Source organism: Artibeus jamaicensis, unplaced genomic scaffold (genome assembly GCF_021234435.1).
Source record: "Artibeus jamaicensis isolate MK-2021 breed Jamaican fruit bat unplaced genomic scaffold, CSHL_Jam_final contig_548, whole genome shotgun sequence".
Taxonomy (NCBI): Eukaryota; Metazoa; Chordata; class Mammalia; order Chiroptera; family Phyllostomidae; genus Artibeus; species Artibeus jamaicensis.
Window position 1 is genome coordinate 21,581,504 of NW_026521883.1, and position 21,792 is coordinate 21,603,295.

Here is a 21,792-nt window from a genome sequence, read left to right on the forward strand (position 1 = left end):
GAGGAACAACGGGGGAGCAAGACAGACCATGCAATCCAGCGCTCCAGCTTGGGGAGAAGCCTCAAAACCTCTGACAGAAAGAATCTGAGAGAGTCGAGGTGGCAGGAGAAACTCCCAGGCTCATAGGAAAGTGCATTGGAGAGACCCACAGGGTCCTAGAACCTAACAAAACCACCCAGGGAATCAGCACCAGAAGGGCCCAATTTGCTTGTGGGTAGAGGAAGAAGTGACTGAAAGCCATTTGAGAGCTGAGCAAACAGCATTTTTTCCTCTCAGACCCCTCCCCCACATACAACACCATAATGCAGGGAAGTGAGTTGCCCCACCCTGGAAAATATCTAAGGCAAATATCTTCTGCTCCTAACTACCTAACAGGCACAAGAGACAAAAAATATGGCTCAAATGAGAGAACAGATCAAAACTCCAGAAAAAAGACAACTAAGCGATAAAGAGTTAGCCAACCTATCAGATGCACAGGTCAAAACACTGGTAATCAGGATGCTCACAGAAATGGTTGAATATGGTTGCAAAATGGAGGAAGAAGTGAAGGCTATGAAAAGTGAAATAAAGGAAAATATACAGGGAACCAACAGTGACGGGAAGGAAAGCAGGACTAAAATTAACGGTGTGGGCCAGAAAGAAGAAATAAACATTAAACCACAACAGAATGAAGAAGCAAGAATTCAGCAAAGTGAGGTGAGTTTAGAAACCTCCAGGACAACTTTAAACATTGCAATAGCTGAATCATAGGGGTTCTAGAAAAAGAAGAGGAAGAGCAGGAAATCGAAAACTTATTTTTCAAATCATTATTTGAACAAATAATGAAGGAGAACTTCCTCAATTTGGGAAAGGAAATAGACTTCTAGGAAGTCCAGGAAGTTCAGAGAGTCCCCAAAAAGTTGGACCCAAGGAGGAACACACCAAGGTGCATCATAATTACATTACCCAAGATTAAAGAGACAGAGAAAATCTTAAAAGCATCAAGAAAAAAGGAGACAGTTACCTACAAAGGAGTTCTCATAAGACCATCAGTTGATTTCTCAGAAGAATGCTTGCAGGCAAGAAGGGGCTGGAAAGAAGTATTCCAAGTTATGAAAGGCAAGGATCTATATCCAAGATTACTCTATCCAGCAAAGCTATCATATAAAATGGAAGGGCAGATAAAGTACTGCCCAGATAAGGTCAAGTTAAAGGAGTTCATCATCACCAAGTCCTTATTATATGAAATGTTAAAGGAACTTATCTAGGATAAAGAAGATGATAAAAAATATGAACAATAAAATGACAGCAAACAACTATCAACAACTGAACCTAAAAAAACAAAAATGAACTAAGCAAACAACTATAACAGGAACAGATTCACAGAAATGGAGATCACATGGGGGGTTATCAGCAGGGAGGGGGAATGGGGAGAATGGGGAAAAAGGCACAGGAAATAAGAAGCTTAAATGGCAGGTACAAAATAGAGAGGGGGAGGTTAAGAATGGTATAGGAAATGGAGAAGCCAAAGAACATAATATCTATGACCCATGGACATGAACTAAGGTAGGGGAATGATGGTGGGGGGAGGGGTATGAAGCAGAGGGGAATAAAGGGGGGAAAAATGGGACAACTGTAATAGCATAATCAACAAAGTATATTTTAAAAAAATAAACAGAATTTTAACCTCAAAAAGAGGCAAGTCACAGAATAAAAGGTAATTCTTTAATAAATTTTGTTTTATGAAAATAAAAAAACAACAACAGCATTCTAGGCTTCAGCGGAAGATACACACATGCGCACACATGTTAACTGAGCAAATTTACCAAATATAAATTTTTAATTTTACTTTATTAATATATAATCTTTATTATGTATTTTTCCCATTACTATTTAGTCACCTTATACTTCTCTGCCCCCACCATCACCGCACTGTTGCCCATGTCCACGAGTCCTTTTTCCTCTTTGCTCTGTCCCTCCACCCCTAACCACCCCTACCCCATACTCTGCACTAGCTGTCATCTGTTCTCCTTCTAGGAATCTGTCCCTGTTTTGTTTGTTAGTGCAGTTTGTTAGATTCCACATATGACTGAAATCATATCGTATTTGTCTTCCTCTGACTGGCTTCTTTTACTTAGCACAAAGTTCTCCAGGTTTATCCATACTGTCACAAAGGGTAAAATTTTTCTCGTTTTCTACAGCCAAGTAGTGTTCTGTTGTGTAAATGTTCCATAGTTGTTCTATCCACTCATCTATTGATGGATACTTGGGCTGCTTCCATATCTTGGCAGTTGTAAATAACGCTGCAATGAACATAAGGGTGCTCATGTTCTTTCCAATTAGTGCTTTGGGTTCCTTTGGATATATTCCCAGAAGTGGGATTGATAGGTCAAAAAACAAATCTGTTTTTAATTTTTTGAGGTATCTACGTACTGCTTTCCACAGTGGCTGCACCAGTCTGCATTCCCACCAACAGTGCAAAAGGGTTACTCTTTCTCCACATCCTCACTAGCACTTGTTTTTTGACTTATTGATGATAGCCATCTGACAGGTGTGAAATGGTATCTCATTGTGTTTTTTATTTGCATTTCTCTGATAATTAGTGATTTTGAGCATCAGTATGTCTTTAGCCATCAGTATGTCCTCTTTGGAGAAGTGTGTATTCAGGTCCTCTGCCCATTTTTTATTGTTTTTTTTTTTTTTGGTGTTGAGTTTTTTAAGTACTTTATAAATTTTGGATACTAACCCCTTATCAGATGTATCAGTGAATATGCTCTCCCATTCCATGGGTTGTCTTTTTATTTTGTTGATATTTTCCTTTGCTGTGCAAAAATTTTTAGTTTGATGAAGTTCCATTTGTTTATTTTTTCATTTCCCTTGCCTATGGAGGTATATTTGATAAAAATTTTCTATGAGCAACGTTCGAGATTTGCTGCCTATGTTTTCTTCTAGGATTTTTATGGTTTCAGGTCTAATATTTAAGTCTTTGATCCACTTTGAATTTATTTTTGTGTGTGGTATAAGAAGGTGGTCTAGTTTCATTTTTCTTCATGTATCTGTCTAATTTTCCCAACACCATTTATTGAATAAACTATCTTTAATCCATTGTACATGCTTGCTTCCTAAAAATTCTTTAATTTAGAATTTTAAAGATTTTATTTTAAATGTTTTCCAGCTTTCAGATGACATGGAGACAAAGAAGAATATAGAGGTATTTAAAATTTCTGTTTATGTGATTATGTATCAAAGTACTATGTGGAAGTAAAAGAATGTTTATAATAACATAGATGTAAGTATAAATAAACATAGTGACTGGGAAAGAGAGAGAATTGGGAACAGGTATAGAATCTTTCTTTTTCTGCTTAGTCTCTTTTCTTATGTGTAACCTAGATAAAATTTTTGATTATTTGAGTTGTATCAAATTACTTCTGAACTATAATTTTGTTTTGCTTTTGGATTTGGCACATGGATATGCCAGGGATCTTAATTTCAGAGATGCTTCTGAAATCTTTGGTAATACAAAGATTTTTCTTAGGGGGGATAAATAGTTTATTTTCATAAAAAGAAATAAAATAATTGCCTAATAATAGCTAAGTATTTATCTGTCTTCTGTAGTCATAGAAAATTACTAAACTACAAAGAGTGAAGTAATTACTGTTATTTGAAATCTTCTCTTTCTAGGGTTGCAAGTTCTCAGGATTCAAAAAACATGCGCTTACTCAACTACCCAGAAAATTGGATGCTAGACGAATTTTTGTTTTTACTTTAAAAGCCCAAAACTTTGATGTATGTAAATTTTTATTTAGTATATGATAAATTTCAAGGATATGATTTAATGAATCAGACCTTTATGTAAATATCTGACAAAATAGGTGTTTAAGCAAGATTTAATCCTTTGGGTGTTAAGTCTGGCAGGAATGAGCAGTGATGTTTTACACCCTGACCACTAGAAGTGAATGTATTGGACTCTGTGATTCTTCCTCAGGAATCTGAGGTTGCTTGTGTGCATTGGCTAGACATGCAACTGTAAGAGGTATTTTCCCCTCCTTCTTCCTGCTCTTATCAACTCAGGATATTTTAGCCTGCTCATTTCAATTCTGAAATAACTCTGAGAGCCCTTTCCCACAGCCCCACCTTTATAGCCTCCAAATGTCTAGGGAATATTTGAGTAGTATCCCTCCAGGGTAACTAATTGATGAAAAAGTGCAGGCATAGGAAGATAACTAAATTGTTGAATGACCATTGATCTAGTAGGTTGAGGGTTGGCTAGTTACTTGAATTGATTTCCCACCCACTTAAATCTTAGGTAGTTACCTAACAACGTTTCTATTTCCTGGAGGCTCGAACAATGCTCCTTTTCCCCACTGGGGCAGATTTTTTTCAGACAGTTCTCTGAGATGGGTTTGTTCCCTAGTAGGCCCTCTTCCCCATCCTTTACCCCCCGGGCTTCGGGTGGCTCTTTATTTCTCAACACTGAAACTGTGTTGTTTTCTCCTCTACTATAGTTCTCTGTAGTTTTTCAGAAGGAGCATTATCAACATTATAAATTTGTTCCAGCTGTTATTTCCTGCCCTTTTTACACTCCCTTCAGGATGAAGCTAAATATATCTCTTGTGTTCCATCTTCCATATCCATTGTTCCAAGAAGTAGAACGTTATTGACCTATTTGGATCTCCTGTTTGCACCTCAGTTAGAAAACCACAGCACACCTCAATTTATAACTTCCCCTAGAATGATTCAGTAATGACATTCTCTCTTATTTCCCATGCTAATAAAAATGTTTTTCAATTCTCTTTTATGTTTTATGAGATTTTGATGAGAAGGAAGGCTTAGTGTGTCCTCTTAATCCAATCACATGATCCCATTTTTTTCTTTGAAGAAAAAATATGGATGCTAATTATAATTATGCCTGAGCATAGTTATTCCTTTCCCTAAGTAGTTAATTTTCCAAATTAACTCATGAAAAAAATTTATTGTTGTTAAAAGAAATTAATATAATTGTTGTCAAAATAATTGTATGAATATTGTTCTAGATCATCTATAATATTCTTTCTAACCCTAATATTTTATGTTCTAAGATGGGACTGATTTTAAATGCAGATGCATATGCACCTACCACGTATCACAAGGCAATCATATAAACATGGCATAGAAGTTATAGCTATGAGGAACTTTTAGTATGGTTAACTTGGAAGATGCTGGCATAATTAAAAGAAATAGGAAAGTGAAGAGTGGAAGTAGAAAGCAGATATGAGCAATGGGGCTGGAGGTGGAGGGTATGTGACCAGCTGCTGGGTTCAGATATTACAAGTTTGTATATCAAAGGGATATCAGCACACAGATATCCATATTTTCTTTACTAATGCCCCTACCTGATTTCAAAAACAAATTTAAATTGACTTACTAGAGCATGTACAATGCAATGGCATTAAAAACAAATAGATTATGAAATTACAGTGAAAGTAAGCATAGGAAAATAACAGAGGAAAGTTTATTTTATAGAAATGTTTACATTACAGAGCAACAATAATAAAAACAGCATGGCATTGGCAGAAAAACAGACACACAGGCCAATGGAACAGAATTGAGAGCCCAGAAATAAAACCACATGTATATGGGCAAATAATTTTTTGACAAGGGAGCCAAAAGCACATAATGGAGAAGAGAAAGCCTCTTAAGTAAGTGGTACTGGGAAAATTGTAAAGGCACATACAAAAGAATGAAACTAGACTACAGTTTGTCCTCATGTACAAAAATTAATTCAAAATGGATCAAAGACATAAATATAAGATCTGAAACAATAAATTATGTAGAAAAAAAGCATAGCTACTAAACTCATGGACCTTAGTCTTAGAGAAGATTCTATGAATTTGACCCCAAAGGCCAGAAAAATAAAGGCAAAAATAAATAAATGGGACTATATCAAACTAAAAAGCTTTACATAGCAAAAGAAACTGCCAGCAAAACAGAAAGGCAACCAACCAAATGGGAGATGATATTTGCAAACAGCTCCAACAGGGGTTATAAGCCAAAATATATAAAGAACTCATACAACTCAACACCAAACAAACAATCCAATTAAAAAATAGGCAGAGGACCTGAATGAATACTTCTCCCAAGAAGACATATAAATGGCCAACAGATACATATGAAAAGATGATCAACTTCACAAGCTGCTAGAAAACTGCAGATCAAAACTACAATGAGATACCACCTCACACATGTTAGAATAGCTATTAACAACAGGACAAGCAATAACACCTCTCTCTTGGAGAGGTTGTGAAGAAAGAGGAACACTCATTCACTGATTGGACATTTAAACTGGTACAGCCACTATAGAATATGATATGGCAGTTCCTCAAACAATTAGAGTTACCATATGACCCAACAATCCCTCTTCTGGTTATCTACTTGAAAAACTTTTATTCACAAAGATATATGCACCCCTATGTTCACTGCAACATAATTCATGGTGCCTAAGAAATGGAGACAACCAAAGTGTCCTGCCATAGATGATTGGGTAAAGATGATGTGGAACATATATACTATGGAATACTGCTTAGCCATGAGAAAAGATGAAATACTTCCATTTGCAATAGCACTGATGGACCTTGAGAATATTATGCTAAATGCAATAAGTCAGAAGAAGCTAGGAACCATATGATTTCACCCATACGTGGGATATAAAACTGAAACACATAGACACAGACAACAGTATGGTGATTACCAGAGGGAAGTGGGTGGAGGGGGTGGTAAAGGGTAAAGGGAGCCAAATACATGGTGACAGAGATCATTTGACTATTGGTGGTGGGCAAACAAAGCAATATAGAAATCAACACTTGAAACCTGTATAATCTTATTAATCAATGTCACCACAATAAATTTAATGTAAAAGAGAAAACAAAAAAGAAGTTCCTATAATAACTTAAAAGGATTGGACTTATGGATCTAGAATTCAGAAAGAGAAGGTTAAAGGCTACTGTTATTTGCTTGAAGGTGTAGAAATCAATTGAAATGACTGAATTTCCCTAACCCCATCAAACACATTCCTGCACATACAGTCGTAGATTCAATTTCTTGAGTGAAAGTGTGTATTATCCCCTGTACCGTGCAGAACACGATGTTGGGTAGAGATGGTGCTTAGTAAAGATTGTATTGAGTTGAATTAAGTGAAAAGGGGCCTATACTACAGATACAAGGAGAAAGCTGAGCCACAAGTATGTTTATATACACAGAGATTCAAGAAAACATTAGAAGTAATTTTGTTCAACTTAGAGTCAATATTAAGAGAAAAAGCTCCAAGTCAGATGATCTATAGGTTTTAAGGCGTAGTTGCATTTACTTGAATCCAATAATTATCACAAAAGTGGAAGGAGGTGAGGGATGGAAAGAACATTTAAAATTTTAAGGTGGGTTTCATTTCATTCACTAACTACTGATGTATTTTAAAGAATTTTGAATTTCCTGAAAAAGGAAGTTCGTGATACTAAACATAACCAATACTAAGAATAGAAGCAGTCATGCAGTTACTTTATGCTAAAAAGCATCTTTGCTTGAAATTTGCAAATAATGTAAGAAAAAGTATTCAGCTTTCCTCCTGTATTTCAATTTTGTACTTTTTCCCTTATATACCTTATATATGTCCTTCGTAATTAAGAAGTACAGTCATCCCTCACTATATCGCGATTCACTTAATTGCGGCTTCACTGTATTGCAGGTTTTTGTGAAGCCACGATTAAGTGAACTGTGATGTAGCGAGGGACAACTGCATACTTCACTGGTGAGTACCCATGTAGAATTGTATGTTGTTAAAATTACATAGGTTTAAGAGTGTAGAAAGTGTTTAAGAGCATATGAAGTGTTCATAGGAATGTGGAACAGGTTAATAAGAGAGTGAGAAAGGTTTATAGGAGTGTGGGAAGGGTTTATAAAGCCTTAAAATATATGTAAATAATAAAATAAATATAACACTGCTACTTCGCAGATTTTCACCCATCACAGGGGTCTCTGGAACTAACTCCTGTGGTAGGTGAGGGATCACTTGTACCAAATTTAAGTTGATGCTGTTACTGATGTAAGTGGCCTGTGAAAGAGAAGTGCCCCACAGAATGCATGATAAGTAATCTCCTTGCTATAAAAGTGTGCACGATGTGGGCTTTTTTTTGTAGACTTGTACTTGAGGAACAAAAATTTATACCTATGTGTTTCATTTTTAAAAATCTTGAACTCTACTGAATCTTGCATTTAAAAACCTTTAGTTGAAAAAGATCTATTGAATATGCCTGTTTAAACCAAGATTTATGGTCTGTAGTAATCATGGTAAATAGATTTAACCTTATGTGCCAATTTTGATCAATTGCTTAGAGAACACTATGTTTAGATAAGATCTAGGGTTATAATGGGATTCATTGGGATAGAATTCCATGATTGTTGATATCTGTTTTCAGGATAGAGGGGAAATTATAGCATATGTTGGATTTTTGCTATTCTTGGTGTAGCGTACAAGGTCATGGTTTCCACAGGTCCTAACCAAGTGTGACTATTGAGCATATAAAATGTGGCTAATACGGTGGAGCTGAATTTTGTAGAATTTTATTTTAATTAATTTTATATAAATTCAAAAACTAATACTTGATTCATTTATCAAAAAAACTTTTGATTATGATTAAAACAAAATGACACTCATGTATTTTATTAAGTCTAAATGCTGACCTTGTATTTATGATGAAACTTTAGTGTTCAGACTGAGATGTGCTGTATGTATGAATTATACAGTATATTTCTAAGGCCTAGTACCCAAAAAGAATGTAAATCATTAGTTAATAATTTTATAATTATATGATAATATAATGATAGTTTAAATATATTTGGTTAAATACAGATCATAAAAATTAATTTCACCTTTTACTTTTTTTACACGGCTACTAGAAAATGTAATATTACACATGTGCCTCCACATTAAATTTATACTGAACAGCACTGGTCCGTAGCCACTGAACACATGCTTTTTACAAAGCCTATTTACATCCACTTGTTTTATAATATATTTTAATTTGATCCCTATTTGTCTTTTTTTTCCCCCATAGGAAAAAGTTATTAAAATGTGGAGGACTTACTTTCTCTCAGAAGCCTCTATTGCTCTTTTGCATGATTGCTTTTGGTGGTGGTTTCTCCATAAATTTAAGGTATAATGACTTTTTTAACTTTCTTCTTTATGTTGATTTGCAGCTAATTTATTTTTCAGTAGAGGTAGCACTGGTGCAAAAAGATGTTTTTCTGGATTCTTTCACACAGCTTGTTTTTTTTAGTATTCCATACATGTTAGAAGTCCTCTTTGAAATCTAGAGTCCTTTCAGAGAATTAAGACTTTAATACGGATTTCAAAGAACCAGGGTGTTCATTTAATCAGAAAAAAAAGTGAGATCAAACATTGCAGTGAATGATAAAGCTGTAGCTTTATTCAATACTATAATGTGCTGATAAACACTGAGCTCCAAGCCCACTGCAAGTCAGTGACACTGAAGGTTTTCATTTGGAAGAGTTTACAGATCAGATGGAGAGAGGGTCCTCACTGAATTCATAAGGTTAGGACTCTGATTAGGATTAAAAAGAGAAAGATGTGCGTATCTGGGAAACAGTAAGGGAATTGAAGTAAGCAGCGCATAAATCTTTCGTTAGAAAATACGTGAGCCTAGAAAAAGTGGCGACTATAAATGGCTGCTGTGCAGCCTCTGGATCTGGAAGAACGGAAAGCAGAGCACTCCAGGGGTCAGAGTATAGGTAAGCACTGGGAAGGCATGCCAGCCAGTCAGGGAAGCCTGCAAATGGACTCAACTCTGCCTTTCCCCAGCCCAGATTACCCACAGAAAACTGCTCATGACTTCTCACAGAAATTGCATATCATGAAGAAAGGGGTGTTACCAATTTTACGCTCAAACTAGTTAGGCAGTGCTTTAGTGTAATTCCAGGTAAGAGTATTTCTGATATTGGCAGTTGCTGAATAAAGCATAGGAAGTGACCTATTAATTCCACAAAGGGAATTACTTAGGGAAATTTGTAAAATCAGGAGAGTTTTGTTATCTTAAATTTCTTTTTCTAGATCTGGATCCCACATATATGTGTTGCCATGATAACAGAGGGAAACCTTACTCTCCCACTAAACCTGTTAGGATTGTATATAACAAGTTTTTGAAGAAACAATCTAGCAAAGTTCCTAAAAACTGTTTTGTCGGGCCATAATAGTATTTGATGATTCTACACAAAATACAGATTTGATGCAAAAATGTTAACATCCCACTACTTTTATAAGATATTCTTAGACTAACAAGGAATTGGATTTTTAAAATTTATCTTTAAACTATTCTCTAGCAGCTACTTACTTTCTGAAATTAAAGTGTAACAATATTTTAATATTTTTACACTTTGTAATATTTTTAAGTATTTTATAATATAATATTTTATAACTTATAATTGAAATATTATGATTTGATAGAATTTTCAGTATCATCCATGATTTTTGACATGTTTTAAGGAGCAGTATGGGGTTCAGTACACTGCTAGTATTCTAGGGTGACCCAGATCAAACCGAAGCAAACTTTCCATGATGTAACCGGAACAGTTCTTCATTCATCTGTTTTTTTTAACTTCATTTAAAGGCAACTTTAGAAGTTAGTGTGCAGAGAAGTTGTTAGAACCTGTGGACACCTATTATATACTTAAATAAATCTTGGACACTACTGCAAAACAACATATTATGAATACTGTGGACCTGTGTATGTTTATTTTTTAATCTCACGCCGGCTAAATAAGCAGGCTTAAACAGCATATTCGAGAAATGTAACAGAAAACACAGCCTCTGATATAACATTAGGCAAAAGCCACACTTTTCATTTTCTCTCTACCCAGTCTGGCGGAGGAACACTGGAAATCCTACAAGCCAGCTGAGGTCCACCGTTTCATGCTCTGTCACTGAGCTAAGCTTGAGGCAGCAGCTAGCTCTAGGACTGGTTGGAAGGTCTTGTAAGTCAAGGCTGATCATGTGGCAACCACCATTCCCATAATGACACATGACGTATCATTTCTGTCTGGTGGATCATTGGGCAACTGGTTTCTGTGGGTTATCCATGATATTTTTAATACTTATTCTGTAGTGTACTGCTGATGGGGGCCCGTATGTAGTATATGGGAAAGCAAATCCTTCATTTTATCTGAAATATTGTTCCAAGTTCTGTCACTTAAAGAGAACTTTCCATTGCCTATATGCAGCAGTATCTCTTCAGGAGTATCATTGGAACCACTAGCAAATGGACTGCAGCCAGCCAACATTGTGTAAAAAAGGACTCCCAGACTCCAAATATCACAAACGGCAGCGTAGCCCTATTGCATTAAGAACCTCAGGTGCTACAAAGTCTGCAGTGAAGCATGGAATTAAGAGAAGTGCATTTTCTCCTCAAAATTATTCTAGAAACTCAAAATCACAGATCCTAATGGAATTCACATTGGCTGATTCATCCGTGTATAAAATATTACTGGTTTAAGATCACAATGAACAACTTCTTGACAATGAAGATAGTCATCTGTCTTGTTACTACAAACAGTACCTCACTAGCTTCCTGTCCTGAAAAACATGTTTAAGAATATGGCCAAGTAGCTCTCCTCCTTTCATCCAATCCACAACAAGATAAATGTAACTACTGTCATCATAAACATCCTTTAAACTGATAATGTTTGAGTGTTGTCCATAGCACTTCCAAACTTCAATTTCTTCTGAGCAATCTTTCTTATTTTTATCAGTGATCTTCACTGCAAAATCCAAGTTGGTAACTGCATGTATGTATTGTTTGCATACTGAATAGGAACCAACACCTATACCTTCTTTCAATTCATATTCTTTATATTCATGGTCTCAGTTCTATCTTTACCTTGAAATGGCAGAGTACCAGTAAGCATTTCAAACATAAGTTCGCCATGTGGCCACCAATCAGCACTGTGGAAATGACTTCTATTTACTAGTTCAGGAGCCATATATTACACTGTACCACAGAATGAGTAGGTCTTCTTTTCTTGATCTACTGATTCTTTGCTGTGTCCAAAGTCTGTTAACTTCATATGTCCTATTTTATCAAGCAAAATTTTTTCTGGCTTCACATCTCTACACATAGTTACTGATCAGTGCAGATGACCCAAAACAAGGGCTGATTCTGCAAGGTAGAATTTCATGTCTCCCTCTGTAGACAGAACCTTTTCAAATAATCTTGTGAAGACATCTCTTCCCTTGAGAAAATCCAGTATTAAATACAGCTTCCTTCAGTCTGAAAGCATAAAGCAATTTGACAATAAATGGGTGATTTACTTCCACCAGTATATCCCTCTCCCTATTTGTCTGAATTCTGTCTTGAACTTGAAGCTTTTTTTTTTTTTTTTTAAACACTGTGATTGCATACAGCTGCCCAGCATCAGGGCCGGTCTTCTTTCTAACAAGAAAAACTTTTCCAAAGTATCCCTGACCAAAAACCTTAAGCAACTCAAACTGTGCAGGGTCTGCTTTCTCATATCCTTCCTTAAAGTGATGAGTAATAGGAATTTCTTTAACAACCTATATATATATTCTCCCACAACTCTATATCTTAGAACCACTGCCTGTTACATAAGTGATCAGGAATTGTTAATATTATTATATTTGTTATAATTTCCTTCCACAAATTTATTGCACAAGTATAAGGGCCACATTGGAAGTTAGGAGATCTAGTTTCTAGTCTGGCTCTCGATTACCTAACTGTATAACCTTAAATAATTCTCCTAATCTTTTGAGCACCAGTGCAATCACTGAAATAGAGGGACTTAATGTAGGTGATACCTGACTTCCATTTTAGGCTAAGAGCCTATGCGTTTATAAATCCTAGATCATTTGATTTTCTAATTTTATAGAAGACTACCAATAACCTTAAAATGTTTTGGTGTTTACAATGGAATTCTATGCAGCAGAAAGAAAGAAGGAGCTCCTACCCTTTGCAACAGCATGGATGGAACTGGAGAGCATTATGCTAAGTGAAGTAAGCCAGGTGTTGAGGGACAAATACCATATGATCTCACCTTTAACAAGAAGCTAAACAAGAAAACAAGCAAGCAAAATAAAAACAAATACACTGAAATGGAGAACTAGGGACGGCGACCAGAGGGGAGAGGGGAGGGAATTTCAGGGAAAAAATGGGAGGGATTTAGAGGAGCTAGTATAAAGGACACATGGACAAGAGCTAAGGAGGGTGGAAATGGGAGGGAGGTGGGGAGCACAGGAGGTGGGCTGGGAGGGGAGTAAAAGGCAGAAAACTGTACTTGAAAAATAATTAAATAAAAAAATTTAAAAAATTGTTGGTGTTTATTACCATAACATATTAATACTAGGGTGCTTCTGCAATTGATATCATAAATAAATATGGCCTCTTTAATTCATCTTTATTTTTTTTAAAGATTTTATTTATTTATCTTTAGAGGGGAAGGGAAGGAGAGAGGGAGAGAAACATCAATGTATGGTTGCCTTTCATGTGTCCTCTGCTGGGAACTGGCCTGCAGGGAACCAGCCTGCAACCCTGGTATGTGCCCTGACTGGGAATCGAACCGCAATTGTCTGGTTTGCAGGCCCATGCTCAATCCACTGAGCTACACCAGCCAGGGCTAATTCATCTTTATTGCTTAATTCATAGATTTGGACTCTAATTTGTCTCTTAATTGCTTAATAAAACAAGAATCCGGGTGTTACATTAGGACTTTACTAGAATATTGCCATTATTATCTGTAGATTTCTTCCTTTACGCAACATACTTATGCAAAGCATAAGTATGCAACCTTTATGCAAAGCATACTTTGCTTTCAGTTTAGCTATCATGTCACAATTTTAATAGTTCTGGCTATGACTGTTTTATCCCAGTAATTGCTTTAATTTCATGCTGAGTTACTGGTAATGCAAGAATTGGAATGGTTATAGTATAGAACAATAAAAGGTAGCTAAGTCATTGATTTTTTTCCCGTATGCCAACTACTATGAAAGAACCTCCATTAATCCATTAAGCATATGTGTGCCAGACACTGCTGAAATCTTGAAATACGTGTACCTCACATAAAATATGATCCTTGTTCTTATTTAATTTTAAGATACCACTTTATGATATGTATATATTATCAACAATTGGCAGATATAGAAACTAAGACTTACCCAAGGTAAGGCAACTAATGAAATAACAACCTGCTTTCAAATTCTGGCCTGTGTGGTGCCAAAACTCATGCTCATTCCACTATAGCAGCTTATCTGCTGTTTAAGAATAGATAAAAATCACTGACGATATACAAACAAATGCCAGTTTTAAATTGTAACATAATTATTTCAATTTCATGCATCTTTTATTTTTTAAGCCTGACCAAGAAAATCAAGATCTCTTGTTTGATAGAATCTCAGAAAGTTACACGAGACTTTTCATGAGCATACCTCTAAGTCGAAAGGATGCATTCTTTCAGGTAAACATAGATATGAACTATTATGTTAATTATTTTTAGAGCTAATGAAATAGAAAATAGTTATTTCCTTTATGCCCCTCGCTCAAGAATGTTTTATTCCCTTGATTAAAAGTCTTACAGAATCTCCTTAGTGTAATACAGATATTTTGTTTACATGTAGATAATTTAAAAACCATTGACTTATTCTATGTGTATTCTTGGGTTTTTTATATTTATATACAAAATTATTTATCAATTTGTTTTTCTGTACAATGTATCTTTTATCTAAGAGGACTTGAAAGTTTGTGTTATACCTAAAGACTAAGTACCTGCTACAGTGAAGAACAATGGACAAATTTGTGAATCAAATGTTTGTTTTACTATCCTAGTATATTAGCTAGTGAGTGGGGTTGATTAAAATAATATTTTGTTCTTGAGTAATATTAAATGAAGATGGTAGGAATCTTTTAATTTTTTAAAAATATATTTTATTGATTATGCCATTATAGTTGTTCTATTTACCCCCTTCATTCCCCTCCACCCTGCACACCCCCTGCCCCACTATTCCCCCCCTTTAGTTTATGACCACGTGTCTCAAGTTCTTTACATTCTATGTTTCATCTACTATTCTTGCCCTCCCCCCTATCGATTTTCTTTTTTTTCCCTTTTTTAAATTTATTTTTTTATTGATTATGCTGTTACAGTTGTTCTATTCCCCCCTTCATTCCCCTCCACCCTACCCCCTATCCCCACCATTACCCCCCCTTTAGTTTATGACCATGTGTCTCAAGTTCTTTAGATTCTATATTTCCCATACTATTTTTGCCCTCCCCTGTCTATTTTTTACCTACCATCTGTGCTACTTATTCTCTGTACCTTCTCCCCCCTCTCCTCCTCCCACTCCCCTGTGCTAACCCTCCATGTGATCTCCATTTCTATAGTTCTACTCCTGATCTAGCTGTCCTCTTAGTTTGCTTTTGTTTTAGGTGTGGTTCTTAATAACTGTGAGTTTGCTGTCCTTTCACTGTTCATATTTTTTATCTTTTTCTTAGATAAGTCCCTTTAACATTTCATATAATAAGGGCTTGGTGATGATGAACTCCTTGAATTTGATCTTATCTGAGAAGCACTTTATCTGCCCTTCCATTCTAGATGAAAGCTTTGCTGGATAGAGCAATCTGGGATTTAGGTCTTTGGATTTCATGACTTGGAATACCTCTTTCCAGCCCCTTCTTGCCTCTAAGGTCTCTTTTGAGAAATCTGCTGACAGCCTGATGGGGACTCCTTTGTAGGTAACTGTCCCCTTATCTCTTGCTGCTTCTAGGATTCTCTCTTTCATTTGAATCTTGGCTAATGTAATGATGATATGCCTTGGTGTGTTCCTTCTTGGGTCCAACTTCTTTGGGACTCTCTGAGGTTCCTGGATTTCCTGGAAGTCTATTTCCTTTGCCATATTGGGGAAGTTACCCTTTATTATTCGTTCAAATAAGTTTTCCACTGGTGGCTATGCCTTTCCCCCTTCTGGTACCCCTATAATTTGGATGTTGGAGCGTTTAAAGATGTTCTGGAGTTTCCTAAGACTCTCCTCATTTTTTTGAATTCTTGCTTCTTTACTCTTTTCTGTTTGGCTATTATTTGCTTTCTTCTGGTCCACTCCATTGATTTGAGTCCCAGTTTCCTTTTAATCGCTATTGGTTTCCTGTGCAATTCCATTCATTTCAATTAGTTTCGCCTTCATATGTTTGTCTAATTTGTGGCTATAATGAACCAGTTCTGTGAGGATCCTGATCACCAGTGTTTTAAACTGTGTGTCTGAGAGTTTTGCTATTTCTTCATCGCTTAGATTTATAGGCTCTGGGGCTTTGAGATCTTCTTGAGCCATTTTTGGTCTGTTTCCCCCATTAAGTATGAGGAGCGGAGCCTCGTACTCCCAGGAGCTGGGTTGTGACGCTGTATGTGGAGGCGGGGTCAGAGCGGGGAAATGGCGGTCTCCTCTGCAGTTTCTCGCAGCTGGGTGAAGAGTAGAGCCTTAGGTTGTTCATGGGGGCAGGGCCACTTAGGTCGCTGGATTATGACGCTGTATGTGGAGGCGGGGCTAGAGTGGGGAAATGGCGGTGCCCTCCGCCGCTGCTTGTCCCTGGGGCTGCTGGCTCTCGTCCAATCACCCACTCCCTCGCTTGTCTATCCACACAGGAATGCGTGACCACAGTCAACCCGCAGCCCTGCTCCCTCGCTGTTTCCCCGCGATTGCTTGTTGAGTTGCCCACCAGGTCCAACCCTGCGCCTGGATTCCGAGCGCCTGAGTCCGTCTGACCGAGTTTTCCTGTGCAACCCTGCTCTGCCAGCTGCTGGTTTCGCCCCTCTTACCGGTCAGGCTGAAGAATTTGTTGTTATCAGACTTCCAAAAAGTTCAATTTTCTGTGTTCTGGCTGTGTTTTCTGTTGCTAATATTTAGTTGTCTCTAAACTTGGTTGTGTGAGGAAGCACTGCGTCTCCACCTATGCCTCCATCTTGGCGGAAGTCTCTCCTCGATTTTCTACCTACCATCTATGCTATTTATTTTCTGTACCTTCTCTCCCCTTCTCCTTCTCCCACTCCCCTGTTGCTAACCCTCCATGTGATTTTCATTTCTATGGTTCTGCTCCTGATCTAGCTGTCCTCTTAGTTTGCTTTTGTTTTAGGTGTGGTTGTTAATAACTGTGAGTTTGCTGTCCTTTCACTGTTCATCTTTTTTATCTTCTTTTTCTTAGGTAAGTCCCTTTAACATTTCATATAATAAGGGCTTGGTGATGATGAACTCCTTGAATTTGATCTTATCTGAGAAGCACTTTATCTGTCCTTCCATCCTAAATGAAAGCTTTGCTGGATAGAGCAATCTTGGTTGTAGGTCTTTGGGTTTCATGACTTGGAATACCTCTTTCCAGCCCCCTCTTGCCTGAAAGGTCTCTTTTGAGAAATCTGCTGACAGTGTGATGGGAACTCCTTTGTAGGTGACTGTCCCCTTATCTTTTGCTGCTTCTAGGATTCTCTCCTTCATTTTAATCTTGGCTAATGTAATGATGATGTGCCTTGGTGTGTTCCTTCTTGGGTCCAACTTCTTTGGGACTCTCTGAGCTTCCTGGATTTCCTGGAAGTCTATTTCCTTTGCCAGATTGGGGAAGTTATCCTTTATTATTTGTTCAAATAAGTTTTCCACTGGTGGCTGTTCCTCTTCCCCTTCTGGTACCCCTATAATTCGGATGTTGGAATGTTTAAAGATGTCCTCAAAGTTCCTAAGTCTCCTCATTTTTTTGAATTCTTGTTTCTTCATCTTTTTCTGTTTGGTCATTTTCTTCCTCTTTCTGGTCCACTTCTTTCATTTGAGTCCCAGTTTCCTTTCCATTACTATTGGTTTCCTGTGCATTTCCCTTCATTTCAATTAGTTTAGCCTTCATATGTTCCTCTAATTTGTGACTAAAATCAACCAGTTCTGTGAGCATCCTGATCACCAGTGTTTTGAACTGTGCATCTGAAATGGCTATTTCTTCATCGCTTAGATTTATTAGGTCTGGGGCTCTGAGTTGTTCTTGAGCCATGTTTTGTCTGTTGGTGCCTGTTACTCATGAGGAGCAAAGCCTTAGTTATTCACCAGGGCGGGGCCACCCAGGTCACTAGTTTGTGAGGCTGTATGTGGGGCGGGGTCGGAGAGGGACAGTGGCGGTCCCCTCTGCTGCTTCCCGCCACTGGGGCCTGCACAGTCTGTCTCACTGCTCGCTCCTTCACCAGTTTATCTGCGTGCGAATGTGTGACCCTGGTCAGCCCTCAGTGGGTCTGCCTGCTACTCCACACCTGGGATCTGCCCACGGCAGCCGGTACACCTGGGCTGCGTGCCAGCGTTAGTCTGGTGGATCTTTCTTGGCCAACCCCACTCTGCTGCTGGTTTTGCCCCTCTTACTGGTTTGGCTGAAGGGGTCATTGTTGTCATACTTCCGTATATTTCAATTTTCTGTGGTTTGGCTGTGTTTTTGTTGCTAAAACTTTGTTGTTTTTAAACTTGGTTGTGCGAGAAGGCACAGTGCTTCCACCTACGCCTCCATCTTGGCGGAAGTCTCTTGAAGATGGTAGGACTTTTATTGGATATTTTTAAATTTAAACACCTAGTATTTTAAAGCAAAAGCCATATTCACATACTTCGTTGTGTTAACATCTGAAAATCAGAAATACAGAAGTATTTTGGAGTCAGTAAATGTTTTTTCCATGGGTAAAAGAAACCCAAAATAAAAATAATTAAATGACCTTTGTAAACAAACCCAAATTGCCAAATATGTATGTTCTATCTTTACCTGCCTTATTCAGAAGCATATACGTACTATGTGACAAGGTGGAAGAGCCTTGGCTTCATGTCAGAGTCTGCTACCGATTACATGGGGGCTCTTGTTAAGACATTCAGTCTCTCAGTTTCACAGCTGGTTGTCTGTCAGATAAAGAGGATCATCAGATCCATGATTCAAAAATTATCATAAAAGTTTTTGATAAGGTACAACACACATTTATGATAATTTTTGAATCATGGATCTGATGATCCTCTTTATCTGACAGACAACCAGCTGTGAAACTGAGAGACTGAATGTCTTAACAAGAGCCCCTATGTAATCGGTAGCAGACTCTGACATGAAGCCAACGCTCTTCCGTCTTGTCACACAGTATGTATGACAAATACCACATGATCTTACCTTTAACAGGAAGCTAAACAATAAAACAAACAAGCAAGCAAAATAAAAACAAAGACACTGAAATAGAGAACAAGGGGACAGTGACCAGAGGGGAGAGGGGAGGGAATTTAAGGGGAAAAAAATGGGAGGGATTCAGAGGAACAAGTATAAAGGACATAAGGACAGTAACTAAGGGGGGTGGAAATGGGAGGGATGTGGGGAGCATGGGGCCGGGTGGGCTGGGATGGGAGAAATAGACAGAAAACTGTACTTGAAAAATAACTAAATTAAAAAAAAAAGAAAGTAGTCCCAAAGAAGGTATCTAGTGTTAGTTGCACGTGAAGCTCTGACCAGCCTCAAACCTGGTCCCAAATGCTTTCACCACATCTCTGAAAGGTTTCTTTCAGGCTCTGCCGAGGAAAAAATGCCAATCAGCCACAAAAGTAGGCAAAATATTTTTTAAAATTATTGTCTTGTAGAACAATGGTGCTCTCAAAGATAGACTAGAATTTTCTCTGCTAATACTGATTATTTTCTTACTTACAGGAAAAAGTAAGCAAATGGTTAGGATTTGGGGTATATAAGTTGTCTAGAGGTGATCATCTTTCTTTTCTTGAGAACCAGGCTGACTCTCTACAAGTTTATCACCTTCAGAACTATTTAAGTGGAAGTAGAACCTCATCTCTCATTGATCAATTTCCATTATTTTTAACTCATTCAAATAAGTGGGGGTTTTGTTTCTATTGTCTCATCCAATTTATCTTACCTAAGGAAGATAAGGTTATTAATGTTTCAAATCAGACAATTATTTTCAGGTCTCATTACTTAGTGCAAGTTAACTGCATCTAAATATATTTACTGTGGCTTTTACTCCCCTCTCTTCCGATGTCATACACCAATATTCCTTTAGAAATTTCCCAACATAATTTGACACTTGATCTCCTTTTTCCTTAATTTCCTGAGGACAAGGTGCTCACAGAAAACTTAAGAGGTTTCCCTTTTTCATCACGTTCAACATTTTAATCTTAATTATTAGTATGGTTTTATGAACCACAAATAAAATATGTGATTGTTTCTGGTAGTAAAATATTTAAAGTTCATTCAATAAAATTAACTATACCAATCTATTAAAGCATTCTCCCATCTCCCTGTTCCCCTCCCAAAATAATTACCAAGTTCTTCAAAGAATACCATCACTTACCAGCAAACATGAGCACTACTAGATTCAGTGACTGTATTAGTTTCCTATTGCTACTATAACAAATTGTCACAAACTTAGTGGCTTAAAACAATAGAAATTGTCTTACAGTTTGACCAGAAGTCCAAATTCAGTCCTAAAAAGCTAACATCAAGGTATCAACAGGGCTAGTTTTTTAAGAGACCCCAATGGATGATAAGCCTTTTCTTGCTTCTGGTGGCTGCCAACGTTATTGGCTTCTCCACATCACTCCAATCTCTACTTCTGCCAACCCTTTGCCTTCTTCTCTTTTGTAATAAAATTTTTCTCAGCCTCCTTCTTGAAAGGATACTCGTAATTACATTGAAGACCCATTGGATAATTCAAGATAATCTCCCCGCCTCAAGATCCTCAATTAATGATATCTGTAAAGCCCTTTTGCTAAATAAATTAACACAGGTTCCAGAAATAAGGACAGTGACCTGTAAGGGACATTTTTTATTCTAAAATTTTACATTATTAAGGGCTAAATGTGTAATTGTAAATGCTTACCAGAATGCAGAGTACCAAAATAGTAAATAATTTTTAAACCTTTAATATAAAAATACTGTTTCTTTCTATGCTTAATCACTCTGAGAGAAATGTAGTAATTTATGGATTTTGCCAATAGAATACTTGTAGAAACATATATCTCTTGATATCTGACCATGGCTTTAATATGTGAATAATATACTGGTGATTATAATATGTTAAGTCACCTAAACAGGCTTCAATTATTTAAAAATATGCTTTTTATTCTCTGATAATTATGTGCCATAACAGAGGTATTAGCTACAGCTATGGTGATAACCATTTTATAATATATAAATGTGTTAAATCAATACATCGTACACATTACGTGTATACAATGTTATATGTATTTTATTTATATATGTTTTTATTACAGTGATCTGTATATATCACTTTATAAGAGAGGATAACAATAGCAAGGTTACATTAAATAAATGTATATTCATCAAACCTTATCTTAATTGTTAACTTCATCCTTTATCCAAATTTTAAAAATTTTCCCCAAATGCTATAGTTCGCAAATAGTCAAAATGACTAACTTTATTTTTATCTCTTTATGTTCCTCAATTAGATGTACAAAGAGATACTAAAGGCCAACAGCAAGCTATTACAAAAGAGGGACATGTATATTTCACAAACTTAATAATAATTTCTTTGGTAGTTGAGATATGTTACATGAAATATGAAATCACTCTAATGTAACTATTTTTGGTAGGTGTACCCTGATTGTTTGGCACAAGCCATCTATGCAACATTCAAGGAAGCATTTCCAGAATCCAGTGATCTCTTTAGTGATGTATTTAAAGAAGATCTAGGGAATAACATTTTTCTTTGGTTGTCAGGTATGGCAGTCATTTAAGTATTGATCATTATTTTAGTACCTAAAAT

General features: G+C 36.8%; 1 protein-coding gene across 1 annotated transcript in view; it reads left to right on the forward strand.

The window, feature by feature from the left end:
* Nucleotides 1–21,792, forward strand: part of FAM227B (family with sequence similarity 227 member B) — a 217,028-nt gene that overhangs the window by 28,669 nt on the left and 166,567 nt on the right. Inside the window, exons 5-9 of the mRNA XM_053670138.1 lie at nt 3,155–3,190; nt 3,661–3,765; nt 9,066–9,164; nt 14,386–14,487; nt 21,620–21,746. Coding sequence (XP_053526113.1) covers nt 3,155–3,190; nt 3,661–3,765; nt 9,066–9,164; nt 14,386–14,487; nt 21,620–21,746 — 469 coding nt within the window. The remainder of the gene's footprint in view (nt 1–3,154; nt 3,191–3,660; nt 3,766–9,065; nt 9,165–14,385; nt 14,488–21,619; nt 21,747–21,792) is intronic.